Below are 24,445 nucleotides of genomic sequence, written 5' to 3'. Positions count from 1 at the left end.
CGCTTAAATGCAACTCTGTATGTTCTGTTCATTCAGCAGACTCTGGTTCCCATTTGCTGAGAGTTTCTTGTTTGCTTCTTTCCCTTAAGATGAATGAAATATCCAAAATAGCTGATGAAATAAAAGGCGCTCCTGCCGTTGTTAGACAATAAGTTAACTGCTCCAGTGTTACTTTATTTTCACCTGTGAAATAGACTGTAAGCAACAGGCAGGCAGATGCCACACTGCTCCTCTCATCAGTTTCCAACACATGCCCCAGAAACACTTTCTGTTGTTGAGCTTGTGAATGAAAAAAATGAAGATCTGATGAGGAAACCTTGTGAATTTACTTCGAAAATGACAATTTCCCTGTAATCAGGTCAGTATTTGGCACACTGACCTAAGAGGTAGGATGGGAGTACCTCTTATCCCATTTTGTTTTACATACAAATATTGGTGGAACAAGAAGGGTAAGGATGTAAGAAATGTGATCATTAAAATAAAACAGCTCTTGGTAATCATGTTCAAATCCATGGTACCTGGCCTTCAACTTTAGTCCCAAAGATTAAGAGTTTTTGGAGTGTATGTTTTACTCTTCTCTGTGCCTTTTCTTATTGATGTGTAGGTACTTTCAATTTATTCCCAGGTTTTACATCTTCAGGTCCACACTTCCACCACTTAGGATTCCTTCCTCTCCAGGTCTCTGTGGGTGCTAGTTTATGCAGGGCCATGCTTAGGGCAGGTGGCTGGGAGTCTCAGCACTGGGCACTGGTTTGCTCTTTTCTCTTCTGCAGTTCTTCCCGCCGCTTTGCCTGCTGCTTGCTCATGCAATCCCTGAAGGCCTGCACCTGAGGCTGACACTGCCTCCAGTCCTGGTGTTGAGCCATGCACTCTTGCACTGCAAAGTGAGAAGCAGCACAGCCAGAGCGAGAAATCAGCTGGTCTAGAGGGTCTTCCTCCTCCTCCTCCTTCTTCACCTGTCGGGCCCAGTTGTGGCCTTTAGGGACAGAAGTTGACATCCTGGGTAGTCTACAGAATACCAATACAGCAGACAAGGTCAAAGTACAGATATAATTATATTAGGATTCTTGTATTACAAATACCACTGACTAGATTGCACTGTTAAAGCCTGCTTATATGTCTGTGTCCCTTGGAAAACTAAGGGTTTTTTTTTTTGTTTGTTTTTTTGATGACAAATACAGTTTATCTCGGTACCTCAGCACTAGGCCTGGCAGAGAGATAATAGTTTGAACTGAAACTATGTGAGAGTGCTTACATCTACTCAAAAAGCTCAACAAACCAGGCATTCATAGCTCACACCTGTCATCTTACCTACTCAGAAGGCTGAGATCTGAGCATTACCATTTGAAGCCAGCCAACTCTGGTACGAGAGTCTGTAAGACTTTTATCTCCAATTAACCACCAAAAAATAAAAAGTGGGGTCGTGGCTCAAGTGATATAGCATGACTCTATCATAAGCTCAGGTACAGCACCCAGGCCCTGTGTTCAAGCCCCAGTACACACACACACACACACACACACACACACACACACACACACACACACACACACACACACACACACACACACACACACACACACACACACACACACACACACACACACACACACACACACACACACACACACACATTCAGTGATTGGGCTGAGGATGTAGCTGATTGGTAGTGCTCTCTAAGCCCTCTGGATTAGACATCGCCCCCCCCCCCCTTCCCCAGCACAACAAAACATAAACATTTCAGTGACTGGAGAAAATGTGAGAACAAGAAATGAAAGTTGGCAAAAAGACTAAGTGACAATAGCAGGGCTCTGCAGGTCATACTGAGGAGTTCACAAGAGGAATTTATTTTTTATTTTATTTTTTAAAAAAGGTTTTCTTTTTTTCTTTTTGTTGGTTGTGGGGCTTGAACTCTGGGCCTGGGCACTGTCCCTCAGCTCTTCAGCTCAAGGCTAGCATTCTATCACTTGAGCCACAGTGCCACTTCTGGCTCTTTTTTTTCTTCTGCTTATGTGGTGCTGAGGAATCGAACCCAGGGCCTCATGCATGCAAAGCAAGCACTCTACCACTGAGCCACCTTCCCAGCCCTTTATTTTTTATTTATTTAATTAAAAAAAATTTTTTTTGTCTGTTGTGGGGCCTGAACTCTGGGCCTGGGTGCTGCCCCTCAGTTCTTCAGCTCAAGGCTAGGGCTCTACCACTTGAGCTATAGCACCACTTCCCACAAGAAGAATTTAATCACTTTTTATCTCTACACAAAACTCATTTGCTTTGCAGGCAGAATTATTTGGGGAGGTGGCTTTGAAATAGACATGAATTAATTGGATATCTATAGCTTTGTTATTGCATCATTAGATGCCTTTAGGAGTCACTTAGTCATCTTTTTATGAAAGTAGGGATGATTGATGATTCCCCTCCTCCTCCCCTCCCCCCCCCCCCCCCCCCCCAATTCTGGGGCTTGAACTCAAGGCCTGGGGCTTGAACTCAAGGCCTGGGCTTTGTCCCTGAGCCTCTCGGTGTTAGAGGCTAGCACTCTACCACTTGAGCCACAGCACCACTTCTGGCTTTTTCTGTTTATGTGGCACTGAGGAATCATGCATGCTACCCAAGCACTCTACCACTGAGCCACATTCCCAGCCCTGGATGATGTTTGTATAAGGAGAAAGCCAAGAATATAGGAAATTACAGTTTCTATTACTGTACAAGTTTACTCTTCCTAAGCACACTCAGATCTTTAAAGGCCAGGAGGAAATCTCTTAAGAACACTAACAGTGGAAGAGGGCTAAGAGATCCAGATTCGAATGCTAGCATCTAACCTTTTAAATGTTTTCACTGATAATGTTTAACTCGCAGAATTAAAGTGAGGGCTGACAGGGTGAACATTCACTGCTTTAAAAAGAGACTCGGTTAATACTCCCGCAGTCTCCCTGGAGTAACAAGCAGATCAGAGCTGAGAGATAGATAAGGGCAGGTTAGGTGGTTGGCAGGTGAATGGTGGAGGCCAGCCAGGGCTAGGAAGGCTTGAGAAGGATGGGAAAACAGAAAACCCATGGCAGCTCAAGCTCTAGAAGCGCCCAGCCCACCTAAAGAAGAGGACGCATGCGCGTGAGTGGCCGCCAGCGCTCTCGCGTCGACCCCGCGGCGCCCTCCCCACGCAGGGACGCCGTGCGTGATGCTCACCTAACCGGTATAGAAAAGGCCTCAGACGCGCGCTCTGCTGTAGCTGCGCGGGTTTGGCGGGCAGTTTAGGGGACAGTCCTCCCCGGGAGCCAGCCCGTTTGGGGGAGCGTGCGGGAGGAAGGGCAGGGAACCCACTCCGCGATTTCATTGGTGATCTCGGTATAGATCCCGCCTTCGGTCCTCTCGCGTCTTTTCGAGGGAGCCACTTCCGGAAGAGGGGGGGAAAGAGGCGGGCTGGTGGAGGCGGGGTCAAGATGGCGGCGCCCTTGAGGATTCAGAGCGACTGGGCCCAGGTCCTCAGGTGAATCCAGGCCCACAACAGGGAGTCGAGGCGGGTAGCAGATGTAGTTTTTGCATCAGAGATGGCCATGCCTGGTACAGAATAACTGTAGTATTGCTTTATCATTATCTCTAGCTCCCAGAGAGCTCAAAGTCCAGAAAAATAAATCTTAAACTCACTTGATCATCATTTTTCAATTTGAACGGCAGGCCTGAGACTAAAGTGGAATATGTAGCTCACTGTGCTCCTCCATCAGAACTAAAATCAGCGAGATGGAGGAAGGTAAAGTGGGAGTCAGGAAGACTCGTGTTCTAGTTGTCATTTACAAGATACTGGTCATCAAGCATTTTCAGAGTTCCAGTACTACTTTACATATGTGATGGAGTCTTTGTGTCTTCCTCGGTCCCCAGCACATAATGGACTGGACTGTCAGAAAACGGTAACATCTACCATGTCCAGGCTCTTAACTCCCTGTTCAGTGGATTTTTTTTTTTTTGGTCGGCAGTGCTTGAACTCAGGATCTGGATACTGTCCCTGAGCTTTCACTCAGGTGTAGCTCTACCAATTTGAATATGGCGCCACTTCTGGTTTGCGGTTGGTTAATCAGAAATAAGAGTCTCATGGACTTTCCTGCGTAGGTTGGCTTTGAACCGAGATCCTCAGATCTTAGCCTCCTGAGTAGCTAGGATTACAGGTATGAGCCATCGCACCTGGCTCATACACTTAATTTTAAGTGATGGTTGCTGAGCTTTAAGAAAACTGCATTATTAGGACGACACAGCAAACCATTCATAGATTTAACACACACATATAATTTTTAAAAGTTATTTTACTTTACTTTTTTTTTTTTTTTTTTTTGTCGGTCGTGGGGCTTGAACTCTGGGCCTGGGCGCTGTCCCTCAGCTCTTCAGCTCAAGGTGAGCGCTCTACCACTTGAGCTACAGCGCCACTTCCGGTTTTCTGGTGGTTTATTGGAGATAGGAGTCTCACGGTCTCTCCTGCCCGGGCTGGCTTTGAACCATGATCCTCAGATCTCAGCCTCCTGAGTAGCTAGGATTACAGGCTTGAGCCACCAGAGCCCGGCCTTTACTTTACTTTTTGCTAGTCTTGGGGCTTGAATTGTGGGCCTGTGTGCTGACACTGTGCTCCTTTTTTTTTTTGGTTCAAAGCTAGCACTCTGCCATTTGAGCCACAGCGTCATTTTTCGCTCTTTTTGTGATTAATTGGAGATTGAGCTAGCTTTGAACTGTTATCCTCACATCATAGCCTCCCAAGTAGTAAGGTTCACAGGCCTGGCCACTGGCACCTGGCGTAACATATTTATTGATCATATACTGTGCTGATTCTGTATTCATCAGGAAGGTCGCAGTGCCATAAATGACTATTATTACCAGTGAAAGTTTTCAAATTGAATCATGGTGAAAATAAGTGAAAGCTAGCCTCCTGTATGTTCTATCATGTACAGTCACTCCCTTCTCCTCCCCTCCATTAAAAAAATTTTTTTTTTTTGAAAAGGGCCTTGCTAACTTTTCTCCGGCCTCAAACTTGTGATTCTCTTGTCTCTGCCTCCTAAGTAACTGGAGTTATTGGTATTTGCTGCCACCATGACTAGCTAGCCTAGGCCCTTCCATCATGTGTTAGAACACATACCTTATTGGGTATCACTCCCAAATGTTCCAGTTTTCATAACTACATGTCTTTGGGCAAGAGACTTCTCTCTCACCTTTAGTTTCCTTTTTGTTGTTGGTGGTGATGGTGGTCGTGGAGCTTGAACTCCTGGACCTGGGCACTGTCCTTGAGCTCTTCAGCTTAAGGCTAGTGCTTTTCAACTTGAGCCACAGCTCCACTTCTGGTTTTCTGGTTGGAGATAAGAGTCTCAGGGACATTCCTGCCCCAGTTGGCTTTCAACCTGATCCTTAGATCTTAGCCTCCTGAGTAGCCAGGATTATAGGTATGAGCCACTGGTGCCCAGCTGAACTTTAGTTTTTTTAATATCTAGCTTTAGTATAAATGTATTTTTGTTTAGTTGGCTATAGGCCAAGTTCCTACCTAGCACAGGGTCTGCTTTACAGTAATCCCAATAAATATCTTGATATTGTTTATTTCAAAGTGAACTCCTTATTGGCCATTGTGTGCATTGATTTAACTTATAGGTATCTATTGATACTTAATCCACAAATAGTTCAACAAATAACTTAGGACTACCTTAGAATAATCTATGCCTGGATGGGAGGTTAGACTACATCATTTAAGACCAAAATGTAGATTCTATGACAGTAGTATCTGTTGACTTTGTGTGAGCCTAATTAGACTTTTGTCTCTCTTCACAGGAAAGATGAAGGGGAGGCCTGGGTGAGTTGTCACCCTCAAGGTAATGTTCATCAATCTTTATGGTCTCTCTTCAAAGAAGGTATATACTACTCCTAGAATTACAGCTTGTTTCTTTTTTGCTTACACAGTGTTTATGGTCTACAAACATGCTTAGCTGGTCTGTGCTTTACTGACATTACTCCCATCCCACTCCAGATGGCCTGCAGACTAGTTTCTGTTGGGTAGCCACAGACAGTTTATGGAGACATGAAGATAGTAATGCATCTTAATCAGTCCCTTAGCTCTGTATTGTTGCATTCTAGATTGCAGCTTTCAGCTGGGCAATAGTGGCTTGTACCAGAAGGTTGAGATCTGAGGATTGTAGTTCAAAGCCAGCCTGGGCAGGAGAGTCCATGAGACTCTTATCTCCAATTAATTACCAAAAAAACTGGAAGTGGTGCTGTAGCTCAAGTGGTAGAGTGGTGGCCTTGAGCAAAGGAGCTTAGGGACAGCATCTAGGCCCAGAGTTCAAGGCCTAGGACCAGCAAAAAATTAAAAAAAAAAAATCTACTAATGCAGAATTGAGCCATTACTGATTTGTGTGTGTGTGTGTATATGTGTCCTGGTCCTGGGTTTTGAACTCAGGGCCTGGGCACTGTCCCTGAGCTTTTTTGCACAATGCCAGAACTCTACCATTTGAACCATAGCTGAAACTTTCAGCTTTTTGATGGTTAATTAGAAATAAGAGTCTCACAGATTTACTTGCCTGGGTTGGCTTCAAACCTTGATCCTTAGATCTCAGCTTCCTAAGTATCTAAGAGTACAGGCATGAGTCACTGGCTCCTGGATCCATTATTGATTTTCACAACTAATTATATAAATAAGAATGAGTCTATAACTAAAAATTATTTGAACATGACCTTAATTTCCTCCAAGTCAGGTACTGTCTTTCAAAATCTTTTTCCAGTAGAAAAAGCTGGAAGTGGTGCTGTGGCTCAAGTGGTAGAGCGTTAGCCTTGAACTGAAGAGCTGAGGGACCTACGCCCAGAGTTTAGGCCCCACAACAGACCAAAAAACCAAACCAAACCAAACAACAACAAAAAAATCTTACTCAATTCTCCCTACAAATCCCTCTCCCTAATCCCTTGTTTGAGATCCATGATGGTTTCTACTTTACTATTACTTCTAGAACTTAAGAACTTCAGTATAACATTTGTTATACTGAATTACTTGTAGCTAGTTTCTGAATTCAAGGACTTCATGGTCTAGCCAGGAAGACAGACACAAAAACTGTGAGTATATGAAGTCCAGAAGATTGGAAAAAGACTTTAATCTCATTGTGCCATCTGCATATGTACATATGTAGGATAATATTTTATTCTACTCACTTGACTGGAAAATCAGTCTTCTACTTAAGCAAAGGTTTAAAGATTTTTTTCACATTACTGAAGCTTAATTCTTTGCTGTGTAACACACACATACACACACACACACAGACATGTTAATCTTTCTTTTTTTGGGGGGGGGTTCCATTCGTGGGGCCTGAACTCTGGGCCTGGGCGCTGTCCCTCAGCTCTTCAGCTCAAGGCTAGCGCTATACCATTTGAGCCACAGCGCCACTTCCGGCTTTTTTCTTTTTGCTTATGTGGTGCTGAGGAATCGAACCCAGGGCCTCAGGCATGCAAGGCAAGCACTCTACCACTGAGCTACCTTTCCAGCCCCATTCTTCCTTGAGGATTTGTATTTTATAGCCAGTAAACAAATTGAGATACCTCTAGCAGCTTTGTACAAAAAGATTCTCTCTCTCTGCAGATACAGCACTAATTCTTTGTTCCTTTTAGCCTTCCAGTCTATTTTAGGTATGCTCTTCCCATTTCTTCTGACTTTGAACACAAGAATCTATTTTTATTTCATGGACATACTATCTATACAGGTGCCTGAGTTGCATCTTCAAGGAGAATAATATTAAGTTCTTATTTTTTGAGATGTTTCTTTTGTGTTGTATAGGGAAACCATCATTGTATGGCAGCTTAACTTGTCAAGGAATTGGCCTAGATGGCATCCCAGAGGTTACAGCTTCAGAAGGATTTATTGTGAATGAAATAAACAAGGTAGGTTTTTATGTCTTGCTGATAATGTATTCAAAACTGTGATTCTACTCATATCTACTTTAGGTATTTATGTTATTATCTGTGTATCTGTGTAGACTAACATTTCATTTGTATAGTAATAATTTTTACTCCTTAGTGTTAAGAGTTTTCTTTTTCTCTTTAATCACATTTACATTTTTGTTTGTTTTTGAGTCCAAGTTTCACTATGTAGGCTTGGCTGGCCTTGAACTTGTGATCTACCTGCTGAATTTCAGGCATGTTGGGCACCACACTTAGATTATATTTACTTTTAAATGGAATCAAATGTTGCTAATTACTCACTTTAAATCAGCTCTGATATTGCAACTGTAATTTAAAATTTTTCTGGGGGCTGGGAAGGTGGCTGAGTGGTAGAGCGCTTGCTTTACATGCACGAGGCCCTGGGTTCGATTCCTCAGCACCACATAAGCAAAAAGAAAAAAGCCGGAAGTGGCGCTGTGGCTCAAGTGGTAGAGCACTAGCCTTGAGCTGAAGAGCTGAGGGACAACACCCAGGCCCAGAGTTCAGGCCCCATAACCGGACCCCCCCAAAAAAATTTTTTTTCTGGAAACCACATTAAAAAGTAGAAATAGATTAAATTAATTTTAATTATTTAATCTAAGTACCTAAAATATTATTTCAACCTATAATTACTATACAAGCTTATTAAAAAATATTTTATATTCCCTCCTTTTCTCCCTTCCTGCCTTTCTTTCTTTCCTTTTTTTTTTGTTGGTTATGGGGCTTGAACTCTGGGCCTGAGTGCTGTCCCTAGACTATTTGGCTCAAGGCTAGAGCTTTACCACTTTGAGCCATAGTGCCACTCTGGTTTTTTGGCGGTTTATTCGAAACAAGAGTTTCATGGACTTTTCTGCCTGCGCTGGCTTTGAACTGAGATCCTCAGATCTCAGCCTCCTGAGTAGCTAGGATTACAAGCATGAGCCACCCGCCTGGCTTTCTTTCTTTTTTGTACTTGAGCTCAAACTCAGGACCTGGATGCTATCTCTAAGCTTTTTTTGGGGAGCGGGGGATTTTAGGTCATTTTATTTGCAGTGTCTCACATATATTCATGTCATATATGCATATATATAGAAAGAGTTATATGATATATATACATATATAATATATAAATGTATAATACATATAAAGTTATATATGTAAAAATCATGTAAAGTTTTATATATGAATGTATTAAGTATATAAAGTATTATAAGGTACATAACTTTATATATATATAAGTTTAATAACCATATTAGTGAATTTATTATTTATCCCTCATTGATTGTCTTTCTACTACTACTATTACAAACAGATTCCCTTTTTTTTTTTTTTTTTTTTGCACAAGGTTAGTACTCTACCACTTGAGCCACAGCTTCACTTTTTTGGTAGTTAATTAGAGATGAGTCTCAGGGACTTTCCTGCCCGGTATGGCTTTAAACCATAATTCTCAGATATCAACCTCCTGAGTAGGCTAGGATTACAGATGTGAGACACTGGTGCCTAGCTTCATTCCTTTTTTTTTGGTTGGTCATGGGGCTTGAACTGTGGGCCTGAGCATTGTTCCTGCACTCTTCAGTTCAAGGCGAGTGCTCTACTGCTTGAGCTACAATGCCACTTCAGATTTTCTAGTGGTTTATTGGAGATAAGAGTCTCACAGAGTTTCCTGCCCAGGCTGGCTTTGAACAGTGATCCTCAGATCTCAGCCTCCTGAGGTATGAGCCACCTGCGCTTCATTCCATTCATTCATTCATTCCACCCGGCTTCATTCCATTTTTAAAGTTAAAATCTTATGTATATTTTATATTTACAAGATGTCTCAACTCATACTCTTCATTTTTTATTGGAAATATCTGATCTCTACTTTTCTTTCATGGAATTTTCTGTTATAAACATATATTCACAGAGGTGTGACGTGTGTAGCACATTGGTAGAGTATGTACAAGGCCCTGGGTTCAATTCTTAACATCAAATATATAAACAAATAAACAACCCATGATTTTTTTCTGTAGCACAATAGCACAGACCAGTAGATCTAGTGATTTAGGAGGCTGAGGCAAGAGAGTCATTTGACCCCAGGGATTCAAGGCAAACCTGGGCAATGTATCCAGTCCTTACCTGTTTAAAAAAAAAGTAAAGAAAAGAAAGAAAATATTCCTACCCAAATAGTTTCCTTCCTTCCTTCCTCCCTCCTTCCCTCCATCCCTTCCTCCCTTCCCTTCCTTCCTTTCTTTCTTCCTTTCTTTCCCCCCCCCTTTCTCTCTTCCTTTCTTTCATCGGTCGTGGGACTTGAACTCTGGGCCTGGGTGTTATCCCTTAGCTCTTCAGCTCAAGGCTAGCACTCTACCACTTAAGCCACAGCATCACTTCCAGTCTTCTGGTGATTAATTGGAGATAAGAGTCCATGGACTTTCCTGCCCAGGCTGTCTTTGAACCTTGATCCTCAGATCTCAGCCTCCTGAGTAGCTAGGATTACATGTGTGAGCCACCAATGCCCAGCTGCAAATAGTTTTAGAGTAAAAGTCTTCTAATAACTGAATCAAGTTTTGAGTATCTGTTTTTAATTTTAAACTTCAAAATGCAGTTCTTGTTTTTTTTGTTTTTGTTTTTTGTTTTGCTTTGGCTTTACTTCAGGTGTTGAATGGCCTGATGCAGCTGTGAGCCCTCATATTGGATAGCACAGCTGTGCTATCTGTGCCTGGCTGGGATTTGGTGAGGAGCCTATAGTAATAGTACCTAGTGTTTTTCTCACTTGTCTTTGGGGAGGGGAAGAAATGTCTAAGCTCAGTGTTTTAGAACTGGTAATCTGCTCTTCCTTGCTCACCGGGACTGCTGCTATTAGCATGTACTGATGAGCTACCCCAAAGGGCAAATCTACCTTTTTTTCTTATTTTTTCTTTTATTGTGTAACTAATCGTGTGTGTGTGTGTGTGTGTGTGTGTGTGTGTGTGTGTGTGTGTGTATGTGTGTGTTTGGAGCCTAAACTTGGGACCTGGGCTTTATCCCTGAGCTTCTGAATCACAATCCTCAGATCTCAGCCTCCTGAGTAGCTAAGATTATAGGCATAAGCCATTGACTCCCACCTGATCTCTTTTTTTCCCTTTTACTATATTTGGAATATACTCCCCAAATTAAAGAATACTTGTTTTTATAATCTTTTTTTTTTTTTTTTTGTCGGTCATGGGGCCTGAACTCTGGGCCTGGGTGCTGTCCCTCAGCTCTTCAGCTCAAGGATAGCACTCTACCACTTGAGCCACAGTGCCACTTCTGGCTTTTTCTGCTTATGTGGTGCTGAGGAATCAAACCTAGGGCCTCATGCATGCAAGGCAAACACTCTACCACTGAGCCACCTTCCCAGCCCTGTTTTTATAATCCTAAGATCTTACATTTGTTTTCTTTTTTTTTTTTGTATGCAGCTATGGTTATAAAAAGTGTCAGAAGACATGAGGTTTTTTTTTAAGTTTTTTCAATTGTTATTATAAAGGTGATGTACAGAGAAGTTACAGTTACATAGTCAGATAAAGAATACACTTCTTTTTGGACAGTATCACCCCTTCTCTCGCTCTCAGTTTTTCCCTCTCATCCCCACCCATATAGGTCATTTTCAGCAAAGTGTCCAGTGAATACCATTGCTGCATTTATTTACCCTTTTTCTATTTCTGTGCCTTCATACATTCCCAAAGACAAATAAATGAACAAACAGAACAGAAAGGAAAAAAATCAGCAAAAAGAAAAACTTACTGTTTTTATTACGTGGAATTCGTTTTCATAATATTATTTTGTATGATCAGATATACATAAGCATTGTGCTTTTGTGTTCCTCTCCTAAGGGAGGATATCATCCTTTGGTCTCACTGTCTATGAATGCCTAGGGACCTGTATAACTTATTATGCCATGGTATTTTAGTTCTGCATATGAGAGAAAACATGTGCCATTTGTCTCTTTCAACTTGGCTCAAAGACATAAATTTTAAGTTTTAGTTAACTGTGACATTTGTTTTGTGATTTTGGACAAATAATTCTCTGAGCCTAGTTTGCTCATCTTTATCACAGACATAATACTATACCTCACAGGATGGTTATTGAGTGAGACAGCATATGGATGAAACTAAAATATTACAAAAGTTATTGTTTGAAAATCCTGTGGGAGGGGCTGGGAAGGTGGCTCAGTGGTAGAGTGCTTGCCTTGCATGCATGAGGCCCTGGGTTCGATTCCTTAGCACCACATAAGCAGAAAAAGCTGGAAGTGGTGCTGTGGCTCAGGTGGTAGAGCACTAGCCTCAAGCTGAAGAGCTGAGGGACAATGCCCAGGCCCAGAGTTCAGGCCCCATGACCAACCAAAAAAAGCAAAAAGCAAAAAAACCCAATCCTGTGGAATTGACATTTTAAATTTTCATTTGGTAGAAAAAAGAACAGATTCAAAGTTTTGTTATTTCCTAATAAAGTCAGATTTTATGTTGGAATTGCAAACCAGTACTACTACTAACAGGTTGAACACCCCATTGCAAGGCTGTCTTTTCACCACATGCTTTACCAATATTCATATTAGCCAGGTGGTCACTTTTGCTTTCCTTTTTTTCTTTTTTCCTTTGTCTGTCTCTGTCTCTGTCTCTGTCTCTCTTCTGTCTTTCTCTGTCTCTGTCTGTCTGTCTCTCTGTCTCTCTCTCTCTCTCTCTCTCTGGCAGTACTGGGGCTTAAATCTGGGCCTTCTATTTGCTAGGCAGGCATTGTACTTATTGAGCCCTGCCTTCAGTCCTTTTTGCTATCTAGATTACTTTTCAGATAGGATCTTGAGTTTTTGCTCAAGCTGACATTGGGCCTTGAACCTCTTACCTATGCCTCCCACATAGCTAGGATTAAAGGCATGTCAATGTGCCTGGCTGGCATGTTCGTTGTTATAAAAGATGGGGTCTTGGTAACTTTATCTCCAGATTAGCTGGACCTGTCACCCTTCTACATCTCTTGAATATCTGAAATTATAGATGTGAACTACTATGCCTGACTCCTTTTTTCTTAAGTCTTCAAAATTCTCTCTGTGTGTGTTGTTGAGTGTGTGTTGTGTGTGTGTGTGTGTGTGTGTGTGTGTGTGTGTGTGTGTGTTTATTTTATTTTATTTTTTTGGTCAGTTTTGGGGCTTGAACTCAGGGACTTGGTTACTGCCTTTGAGTTTTGCAGTGTAGTAGAGTAGTTCTCTATTACTTTGAGCCACAGAGCCACTTCTGTTTTTTTATGGTTAATTGGAGATAAGAGTTTTATAGACTTACCTTCCCAGGTTGGCTTTGAACTATGATCCTAATATCTCAGCCTACTGGTACCCGGCCTATGTATAGTTTATATTTAAAACATATCTCAGTTCATATTCTAATTTATTTTATTGGAAACACCTGATCTGTATTTCTTCCTTTATATTTAGGGCCAGATACATTTTTTATCTCTTCAAACATCATTGCTAATTTCTGCTGTGAACCTGCTAAGTGGGTTCAGACAGTAAGTGGTTATGGTTGAACATTCATTTCCTAACTGCCATGAGTCATTTTGCTGTTTGCTGTTGCTGCATTGTGCTGTTCAATGGATCTGTCATTATGCTTAAATGCTTATTAACACTGGAGGATTAAAAAAAATAGTTTGAAGCTAGGTGCCATTGGCTCATGCCTGTAATCTTAGCTACTCAAGAGGCTGAGATTGTGGTTTGAAGTCAGCCTGGACAGAAAAGTCTTATCTCCAGTTAACCACCAAAAAGCTGGAAGTGGAGCAGTGGCTTAAGTGGTGGAGCACTGGCCTTGAGTAAAAAAGCTCAGGGATAGTGCCCAGGCCCAGAGTTCAAGCCCTAGGACACACACACACATACACACACACACACACACACAGGTACACACACACACACACACACACACACACACACACACAATTTGAATATTGTGTCAATGTGACATACTTACAGTTTCTCCCCTCTAGATTTTATCTCCTGTAGTTTTTCTTTAAAACATTTCACTAACAGCATACTTGTCTACTGCTGACATTAGAAGGTAGTTTAACATTTACTTTCCTTTGTAGTCTGTTTATGGATTAAAGGTTGATATGCAGGATTTATGAACAGGAGAAAAATACTGGTCCTTGAAATTTTTCACATAATTAAGCCCCAAGGAAATGAAATTGTCTGAGAACAAACCCAATTCTTATAGAGGCCCAAACACCAGCCATTGGAGCTCCTTACAGCCTTGATGGTATTCAGCCAAGAGAATTTAGCTGACACTTTAGTTTCTGGTACAGAAGGCAGTTCCAAATCCAGGTCAGTTACCTTGCGCCTATGGGCTTTGTCACAAGGTTAGAAGAAAAAAAGTAATTAATGGAGGGTCTGCAGGCATGGATGGGCTGGCTAAGAAAATGCTGTTTATATAGATATCCAATTTGCCTTTTAAAAGAAGTGGATGACTTGTGTTGTAATAACAGCATATTGATTCTTGGTGATGACAAAATTAGGATTTTGAAACTTTCCTAATGAGGTGTATAAACCTGTGACTGTTGGATGAAAAGAGATTCAGAAAATCTTGATAATTTACAACTTCCTCCCTCTCTCCCTCCCTCCCTTCTTTCCTTCCTTCCTTCTTTTCTTTCTCCCTCCCTTCATTTTCTTCAAGCCTTGAAATCAGGGCCTCACACTTGCTGGGGCGGTACTCTATATCTTGAGCCATGCCTCCAGTGTAGCTTTTTAATTTTTTTTTTTTTTTTGTCGGTCATGGGGCCTGAACTCTGGGCCTGGGCTCTGTCCCTCAGCTCTTCAGCTCAAGGGTAGCACTCTACCACTTGAGCCACAGCGCCACTTCTGGCTTTTTCTGCTTATGTGGTGCTGAGGAATCAAACCTAAGGTCTCATGCATATAAGGCAAGCGCTCTACCACTGAGCCACTTTCCCAGCCTGCTTTTTTGATTTTTTTAATTACTATTACAAAGATGATATACAGAGGGGTTACAGTTACATAAGTCAGATAAAGTGTACATTTCTTTTTGGACAATGTCACCCCTTCCCTCACTTTCAGTTTTTTCCCTCCCATCCGTGCCCACAAATTGTGTAGTTCATCTTCAACATAGTGTCTAGTAAGTACCACTGCTGCATTTGTTCACCCCCAATGTAACTTTTTGCTGATTATTTTAAAGATAGCATCTCTCAGACTTTTCTGCCCAAGCTGGTCTCAAATTGTTATCCTTCAGACCTCAGACTCCTGATTAGTTAGGATTACCAGTATGAGCCATCAGCCCCCAGCTTAAAGACATTTTCATTGTCCTGAATAAACTTTGAAGTGCTGTCGCAGAAAAGATAACATGTTAGGAGCCTTTGAGTGAGTGTATCTTCTTGGAAACTCATAAGAGAGACACTGCTAGTTGGCATTCTGTTGGTCAGAACATGTTGTTGGTGTTGGTATTGGTGTTAGAGTAAGGGAAATTACATTGTAGGAATCTTTAAGGAAAGGCTTTACCAAACCTTGTGTGTGTGTGTGTGTGTGTGTGTGTGTGTGTGTGTGTTAGTAGTGGGGAATTGAACTCAAGGCCTCATATTGTTGCTTAGCTTTTTCACTTAACGTTGATGTTTTCCTACTTGAGCTACATCTCCATTTCTGGCTTTTTGCTAGTTAATTGGAGATAAAAGTATCTCAAATCTCAGATCTCATCCTCCTGAGTAGCTAGGATGGACATACTTTCCTACTGTGCCATCAATGTTAATCTTGCTGCTGTAGCTGAAATACATGAGATGATGACTGCACATCCTAACAGCTATGTGATGATGGCCAGTATATGATTATGTCAACTTAAGTCCTAGATGGGACTGGCCACTGCAGTCCTGACCCAGGCCCCACACATTGTGTGGGTGTGCCGTAATTTACCAGTTTTCTGTGATAACTGAAAATATGAATGGTCTAACAATCTTTTTTTTTTTTTTTTTTTTTTTTTTTTGGTCGTGGGGCTTGAACTCTGGGCCTGGGTGCTGTCCCTCAGCTCTTCAGCTCAAGGCAAGCGCTCTACCACTTGAGCTACAGCGCCACTTCCGGTTTTCTGGTGGTTTATTGGAGATAGGAGTCTCACAGTCTCTCCTGCCCGGGCTGGCTTTGAACCACGATCCTCAGATCTCAGCCTCCTGTGTAGCTAGGATTACAGGCGTGAGCCACCAGCGCCCGGCTGGTCTAACAATCTTGAACATTGTCATAGGCAAAGATTTACTTCTAGACTTATCTGTTAGACAGTAGGCCTAGTGGCTGGTGCTGAGTTTCCTTATCTCTTTGTGCATTATGCTGCTGATCCTGTTCCTTCCTCTGCTGCTAATCAGAATATTGCTACTTGATCTTCTAAAAGTTCATGCACTGACGCTTTTCTGTTATGTCCTATTGTTGGTCTGAATTCTATGGGACAGTTCACATCAACATAAAAAGGTACTGGCATCTCAGCAATAACAAATTATACTTCAGTTCTCTGAAGTAAATCAACTTTGGAGCCAAGGGGAGAGAGTGGTAGTTTTGTGAGCCAGGGAAAGAAGATTAGAGTGGGTACACTTAGGAGATGAGACTTTCCTGTAGTCCTAATGTTTTCTTTAAGAGGCTTCAATTAAATTGGCGCAGCTTCACTGATGAATTTTATCTTTCCTTCTATCTAGAAAAGCATTCATATTTCATGTCCAAAGGAAAGTGCATCTTCTAAGTTTTTGACACCATATACTACTTTTTCCAGAATTCATACAAAGAGTGTAAGTATTTGATAAATAAAAAGAAAATTTCATAGTTATTTTCACTTTACCTGTTTGTCTCATGCTGTAAACATATTTATAATTAATTAGTATATTGCATTGTAAAATGGTAGAACTAATGATATTGGCAAAACTAGTTCTTAAGTCCACACTTAAAATTTGTATAAATCTGTACTTGTCATCTTAGAGACTATATGAAATGTCCTTAAGTATGTTTTAACACAGCCACATAATAGCTCTGTGATAATCTTATAATAATTAATGCTTTCATAAATGCTACTACTGTTCATATTTTATTGCCTGCCTACTAGACAGGAACATCTCAAGATTCCAAATGTACCATTTTGAAGAATATTTTAGCTGTTTTTATTATAATGCCCTTGAGCTTTTTTGAGGCAGAAGTAAGAAAGTAGTAGATAAACTAGCAGGTAAATTACAGAAAAGCATCTATATCTTACTGTGTGGTACACTTTTTTTTTAAGCTAATTTTTATCCTTATTACAAAACAAATATATATATATAGTGACGAAGTATAAAAGAAAGTGAAAAAAATCACTCAGATCTCTATAATCTAAAGATAACTAAAGAACTTTTGCTGGATAGCCTTTATTAATAATAGTAGTTAGTGATAACTAACATTTACTGATTGCCTGCTATGATCCAGCTGAAGTCTACATATCATTATTTTACTTAATTCTTTCAGTCTCTCCTATTGAAAATAGGTATTTTACTTGAGTAAGTTTTTACAATACATGCTCTTGGGGCTTGAACTCTGGGCCTAGGCACTGTCCCTGAGCTCTTCATCTCAAGGCTAGCACTCTACCACTTGAGCCACTGTGCCACTTCTAGTTTTCTGGTGGTTAATTGGAGATAAGAGTCTCATGGACTTTTCTGCCCAGACTGGCTTTGAACTGTGATCTTCAGATCTCAGCCTCCTGAGTAGCTAGGATTACAGGTGTGAGCCATCAGCACCTGGCTAATACATAACTCTTTTATAACTTACTTTTTTTTCTTTCTGGCTACTTTTCTTATTTTACTTAAAAAATTAGTATATGTTACTGTTTTTTGTTTTTACAAATTTTAATGGATACATTATGCTATGTTCATATGTGCAATGTACTTTGGTCATATTCACCCCATCATCTTCTCCTTTCCACCTCCCATAGTTTTTTTGGTTTCCTTCCTCCAAAATCCCTTTTTTTAATAACTTGCTTTTTATTACTTATATACATTTTTCCAGTACTGGGGATTCAGTCTAGAACTTGGTGTGTGCTAGGTAGGCATTCTATTATTGAGCTATATTTCCAGTCTTTTTAACTTTTTATTTTGAGACAAAATAAAGCTTGAGCTTCAAATTTGCAGTTCTCCTGCCTCTGCCTCTCAAGTGCTAGGATTAGAGGCATAAACCACCATTCCTGGCTTACTGTATATTATTCTATGTCATCTCTCTAGGTATTTTTTTTTTTGTCATGGGGCTTGAACTCAGGGTTTGGGCACTTTCTCTGAGCTTTTTCGCTCAAGGCTAGTGCTGTACCACTTTGAGCCACAGCTCCATTTTCAGTTTTCTATTGGTTAATTGGAGATAAGAATCATGGACTTTTCTCCCTGGGCTGGCTTTGAACTGTGATCCTCAGGGCTTAGCCTCCTGAGTAGCTAGGATTATATGCATGAGCTACCCACTGGCACCTGGCTCTCTCTAGTATTTTCTTACAGCTGCATGATATTACATGTCTGACTTTGCAATATTTTCCCAGTCTTGATTATTCAACATACATGTGTTCCTAATTTCTTCATTTTGTGCTTTTGTGAATATGGAATCTGAATTTCTCTATACATATCTATATAGAGGTATGTATATATGCTCTATATATACCTATATAGAGATATACAGAAGTGTCTTTATTCTTACTTGAATACTTTAGGTATTTAAAAAGTTAATGCAAGCCGGGCGCTGGTGGCTCACGCCTGTAATCCTAGCTACTCAGGAGGCTGAGATCTGAGGATCGCGGTTCAAAGCCAGCCCGGGCAGGAGAGACCGTGAGACTCCTATCTCCAATAAACCACCAGAAAACCGGAAGTGGCGCTGTAGCTCAAGTGGTAGAGCACTCGCCTTGAGCTGAAGAGCTGAGGGACAGCGCCCAGGCCCAGAGTTCAAGCCCCACGACCTACAAAAAAAAAAGTTAGTACAAATGGGTTCCTAAAAATTAGAAAAGCTATCTTAAAAAACAAAAGAGCAAAAGGTAGAAGCTCTGGAAATAATATGGGACATATTAAAGTAGGAGACTATAGGTGATTACAAGAATATCTTTTTGTTTGGAGAAGTGAAAGGTGTTGGCTTTGGCTTTGTCGGGAGATTGTGATGAAAACTCAGTTGAAAACTCAGCTGTTTATCACACACAAGTATTGGGAAGCATAGGCTAGGAGAAGAAGTTTGCAACATTATTTCAAGAGAATATGAGCATTTCAGTCATTACAACATTGTTTTGTCTTTTGGACAGATAACATGCCTGGACATTTCCAGTGGAGGAGGCCTTGGTGTGTCTTCTAGTTCTGATGGGAGCATGAAGATCTGGCAGGCTTCAAATGGAGAACTCAGAGTAAAGGACTTGGATACACTTTTAGAAGCTGATTCAGGAAGGGTGGTCTGAGAAACTTTGGATTAGGTGGTGGAAAAGAGTCATTCATAGTAAACATATAGAATCATTGCATTTTGATCTCCATTCTCCCATTTGCTTATCACAGAACCATTCTCATGCTCAGTGACTTACTAGGGATTGATTGTCTTCAGTGGGTGGGTCTATTTCTTCTATGATCACTCACTGTTACACAGTAGCTGCTGGCTTATTAGACTGGATATATAGCTAAGCCTGCAGCCTACACAGAGGGTTTTGTGAATAGTGAAAGAGTCTCCAAGCCTTCAAAGTTTCTAATCCTTAAAACTAGACCTAAGGGTGGCTGTGGAAGTCATGGTATTCAGTGCTACAACATCTTAGTTCAGTCCCGTAAAAGGAAGTCAACAGTCCTTAGAACAATAGTTGATAGACAAATGAAATAAAGTAGTCCTTTGGCCAATCTTTTCTAAAATCCAGCATGTGGGTATAGCATGTAGGTATTTCATAGAAGCAACCAAAGAGAGGGGAGGTGAGAGAATATCAGGGATGAACAAGAAAACTAGCATGGAATTTTCTTTTGTTTTTCCAGAGAGTTTTGGAAGGACATGTGTTTGATGTGAATTGTTGCAGGTTTTTCCCATCAGGCCTTGTGGTTCTGAGTGGGGGAATGGATGCTCAGCTGAAGATCTGGTCAGCCGAAGATGCTAGCTGTGTGGTGACCTTCAAAGGTCACAAAGGAGGTATGAACAATCTTCTCTAATGATCCCCATAGACATGTGACTGAAAGGTAGAAACAGAAGTTAGTTATCACAAATGTACAAGTTATGTGTGTATTTAGATGACCTGATATTTCCCAATGACTAGAAATTCTTTGCTAGTCTTATTACTGCTGTCTAGAACTTAATTGTCTTATACAGATGTTTTCAACAATTGACAAGGGAAAAAAGATCCTTCCAGATTGTCCATGTATGTGCTGAGAGGAAAAAAAAAAAGAAGGGAGAGAAGGAGAAGCTTATATTTTCTTGTGAGTCTTTTGATGACTATAAAAGCTGGTAGTGAATGGCTAGATCACCAGACAGCGGAAATAGAAATCTTGACATCGACTGTTCATTACCATGAGTTTAAATAACAGTTTATATATTTTTTTTTTTTGTCGGTCGTGGGGCTTGAACTCTGGGCCTGGGCGCTGTCCCTCAGCTCTTCAGCTCAAGGCGAGCGCTCTACCACTTGAGCTACAGCGCCACTTCTGGTTTTCTGGTGGTTTATTGGAGGTAGGAGTCTCACGGTCTCTCCTGCCCGGGCTGGCTTTGAACCGAGATCCTCAGATCTCAGCCTCCTGAGTAGCTAGGATTGCAGGCGTGAGCCACCAGTGCCCGGCAACAGTTTATATTTTTATTATTTTTTTTTATTTTTATTTTGCCAGTCATAGTGCCTGAACTTTGGGCCTGGGCATTGTCCCTCAGCTCTTCAGCTCAAGCTTAGCGCTCTACCACTTGAGCCACAGCACCACTTCCAGCTTTTTCTGCTTATGTGGTGCTGAGGAATCGAACCCAGGGCCTCAGGCATGCAAGGCAAGCACCCTACCACTGAGCCACCTTCCCAGCCCCCATCGTGTCATTTTTGCTCAAGCTAAGTTAAAAAAAAAAACAACTTTTTCTCAGCTTCTTGAGTAGCTAGGATTACAGTACCACTCACTTGGGAATCAATTGTGTGTGCCCTCTACGTACGATATTTATACCTTCTTTGCATTGTAAACCTGACTACATGAGAAACTTGTAAGCAGAGATCAAGTTTTCAGTTTTAATATTTTATTTTAATGGTGGGCCAAATTACATAATCTAATAAACATACATATTAACCTTTTAGAATTTGAATGGTTTGTTTTTGTGATTAAAAGTAAACACATAACACTGAGAGGGAATAGAGACATTTGGAGTCTTTTTCCCATGACTGAAGAATTGATAGGTCTAAGGGATCAGAGATACCCTTAAGAGTTTGGGAGTCAAGGAACCACAGTGATCCAGAGGTTCTGAATTCACCCCACTCTGAATGTGGGACCAAGGTAAACTTTTCAGTGGAACAGGCATGACTTCATGATGACCTTAACAAGATATTCCTTCAGTGTCTGCACACCTTTGGGTCACTACAGCTACTGAGCGTGGCCACCATGAGGCTGCTCAGTCTCCTAACATTCTTCTAGTCTCCCTAAGAATACATAAGCCGTCCTCAACTTAGAGTGAATAACAGAAAGTTTGTTAATTTGTTTAAAGTTTTATTCATGCCAGGTACCACTCAGGCCTGTAATCCTGGCTATGCAGAAGGCTGAAATCTGAGGATCATGATTCAAAGCCAGCCCGGGCAGGAAAGTCCGTGAGACTCATCTCAAATAAACCACTCAGAAAACTGGAAGTGGCACTGTGGCTCAAGTGGTAGAGCACTAGCTTTTGAGCTGAAGAGTTGAGGGACAGCGCCCGAGCCCAGAGTTCAAGCCCCAACAACAACAACAAAAAAGTTTGATTCATATACTCGTTCCATTCTCTTTGTTTTTGTGTGAAAGTTTTGGGGTTGGGGGAGGGATTTCTGCAATCTCATAGCCTTGTTTATTTTCCTTTAGAAAAAAGATTTGTATTTAGTTTGAATAAAAATGATGACACCATGTAGGAAAAATGATATGAGGTCAGATGCAGGCTGATGCCTATTAGGTGTTGAATCTATATCCAGTGATTTCAGTTAATAGCCTCAGGGCTAGGATAACCCATTGCCACAAGATAGAGCAAAAATCTGAATCCGTTTCTGAGCAACATGTGTCACTGTGATGACTTCCAAATAATTTCCAAGGGCTTTGTGAGGCTCTTTTTTTTTTAAATTAATCTCTTCGGTTTCTAGATTTTGAAGTATTAGCCAAAGCCACAAACAGTAAGAAAATACAGAATAAATAGTTATATATCTTTACATGTATCATTTTCAATGTTTTCACATGTGGTAACAACATAAGCAAAAGGTAGTGTTGACAGCAACTCAGTCCCTTACTGCCTTGCATATGGATGACATAGGACAACTGAACTGAATAATGTAGTCTGGTGCGTACTAAAGAAAACTACTATAAAGTGAGTGAAGTATCTCTGTGTAGGTCTAAAGTAGCTCATTTGTGAAGAATCTTTTTGGTTTGCTTAATCAAGTCTCTGGCTTTCTTTTGTCTCTAGTATATGAAAACATTATAATGAGAGAGGCAGCATAATAGGTATGGGATCTGGGATAGAAGACAGGCAAATCTTATTTGAATCTTAACTCTACCACTTAGAAAGTACAACCTGGAAAATTCCTTAACTTTTCTGAGCTTTCATTTTCTCATTTCAACTGGAGATAGTTGTATTGAATGAAATAGTTCATATGAAAGATTTAGCATAATCCTTGACATTAACAGTATATAATAAATGTTATTTTTATTTGTCAAATATAAAATTAAGCCAGGCACTGGTGGCTTATGCCTATAATCCTAGCTACTCAGGAAAGTAAGATCTGAGGATTGTGGTTTGAAGTCAGCCTGGGCAGGAAAATCCCTGAGACTCTTATCTCCAATTAACCACCAGAAAACCAGACGTGGTACTGTGGCTCAGAGATGTAGAGCCACTGTGAAAAAAGTCTCAGGGACAGTGCCCAAGCCCTGAATTCAAGCCCTAGAACCACCACCACCAACAACAAGAAGCTTTAATCTCTGCTGGGAAAGTGAGCCTATAATATTTTAATGTATTTGTCAATGTGAAAAGCAGAAACCCTAGGTTTCCTTGGCACAGGCCAAAATTTTCTTAATAGAGACTCAGAAACACAACAAATCAAAGAAGGGTTGGACAAGTGGAATTGCATGAAATTGCAGAGGTTCTGCATGGCAAAGGACATAGCTAGCAAGATCAATAGAAAGCCCACGGATTGGGAGATCTTCACTAGCCATACAACAGACAAGGGTCTCATATCTAAAATATACCTGGAACTCAAAAAATTAAATCCCCAACAACAAATCTTCAAAGAAACAACTGCCCAATGAGAAACAACTCTGAAGAGGAAAGAAGGATGGCCAATAGACGCATGAAGAAATGCTCAACCTCTCTAGCCATAAAAGAAATGCAAATCAAAACAACATTGTGATACCACCTCACCCCAGTTAGAATGGCTATAATCAAGAACTCTAATAACAACAGATGCTGGAGGGGATGTGGACAGAAGGGAACCTTACTGCATTGTTGATGTGAGAGTAAACTTGTTCAACCACTTTGGAAAGTAGTATGGAGGTTCCTCAAAAGACTCCACATAGAGCTCCCCTATGACCCAGCAAAACTAGGTATTTTAATAGCATAAGCTTGTTAAAATATTATATATACATATATACGTATATATGTATATATACACACACACATATGAAACTTGCTGTTTCTTACAGATAGTAATTTTATCTAATATTTTATGTAATATTTATGAATTATATCTAATATTCTTATTTCCTATACAAATTAAAAATGCTTATATGTGGGGCTGGGAAGGTGACTCAGTGGTAGAGTGCTTGCCTTGCATGCATAAGGCCGTAGGTTCGATTCCTCAGCACCACATAAACAGAAAAAGCTGGAAGTGGTGCTATGGCTCAAGTGGTTAGAGCTCTAGCCTTGAGCTGAAGAGCTGAGGGACAGGGCCCAGGCCCAGAGTTTAGGCCCCATGACCAACCAAAAAAAAAAAAAGCTTATATGTGATTCAGTTGAATCTTTTCTTGAAGGAAAATGCTTTTTTTGCCTTGGTTTATATGTTGAAGACTTGTGTCTGGCTGGATGCATGAAGCTTTTCCCCAGCTTTCAGTAGGTCACAGCTGTGCTGTTTCTCTTACAAAGGCATTATGGCAGTTACTACTTTTAAAGCTTCTTTCTAAGCAATTCCTCAGAGAACCCCATTCCTCTAGGGCTCCTTTTTCTTTTATTGCCGTCTGTGAAGAGACTCACACTGGATGCCATTATTTTGTGAGTGACAGTTTTATTAGCAAGAAGGTGACAATTTTCCACTCTACTTTTAGACGAAAGGGAATCTTTCTAAATGGCTGCTCTTTGCTGAGTATTACTTGAAAATTGTACAGTTAATACTATTCACAGTTCCCTAGTCACAACTGTAGCATCCTTGCCTGAGTATATACATTTCAGAATGTTTTCATAGAAAGCTAGTATCACTT

The 24,445-nt window shown here is 40.8% G+C and overlaps 2 protein-coding genes across 3 annotated transcripts in view; one reads left to right on the top strand and one right to left on the bottom strand.

Moving 5' to 3' along the window:
• Positions 1-317: 317 nt before the first annotated feature.
• LOC122114873 (cytochrome c oxidase assembly factor 4 homolog, mitochondrial) lies at positions 318-3,283 on the bottom strand. The gene is made up of 2 exons (XM_042688138.1): positions 3,179-3,283; positions 318-1,008 (listed from the first exon to the last, which is right to left on the bottom strand). The coding sequence occupies exon 2, from the start codon at positions 996-998 to the stop codon at positions 735-737; it is 264 nt and encodes an 87-aa protein (XP_042544072.1). The 5' UTR covers positions 999-1,008; positions 3,179-3,283; the 3' UTR covers positions 318-734.
• The window catches only part of Paaf1 (proteasomal ATPase associated factor 1), a 38,460-nt gene continuing 16,978 nt past the window's right edge, over positions 2,964-24,445 (top strand). Inside the window, exons 1-6 of one of the 2 annotated variants that reach the window (XM_042688103.1) lie at positions 2,964-3,103; positions 5,789-5,829; positions 7,776-7,879; positions 16,538-16,627; positions 19,126-19,224; positions 19,829-19,979. In XM_042688103.1, the coding sequence (XP_042544037.1) occupies positions 3,048-3,103; positions 5,789-5,829; positions 7,776-7,879; positions 16,538-16,627; positions 19,126-19,224; positions 19,829-19,979 (541 nt within the window). In that variant the 5' untranslated portion in view covers positions 2,964-3,047. Of the gene's footprint in view, positions 3,104-3,413; positions 3,480-5,788; positions 5,830-7,775; positions 7,880-16,537; positions 16,628-19,125; positions 19,225-19,828; positions 19,980-24,445 lie in introns of those variants that run through there. The other variant, XM_042688110.1, reaches the window with a different exon arrangement.

This window comes from Dipodomys spectabilis, unplaced genomic scaffold (genome assembly GCF_019054845.1).
Source record: "Dipodomys spectabilis isolate Male_0828 unplaced genomic scaffold, ASM1905484v1 ptg000003l, whole genome shotgun sequence".
In the NCBI taxonomy this organism is placed as follows: domain Eukaryota; kingdom Metazoa; phylum Chordata; class Mammalia; order Rodentia; family Heteromyidae; genus Dipodomys; species Dipodomys spectabilis.
The sequence above is the reverse complement of the archived record's forward strand: the minus strand, read 5'-3'. Positions and strand labels throughout refer to the sequence as shown.

What these genes read in the sequence shown, in the direction of transcription:
- LOC122114873 (XM_042688138.1), bottom strand. Translation starts at nt 998, where the DNA reads ATGTCAACTTCTGTCCCTAAAGGCCACAACTGGGCCCGACAGGTGAAG.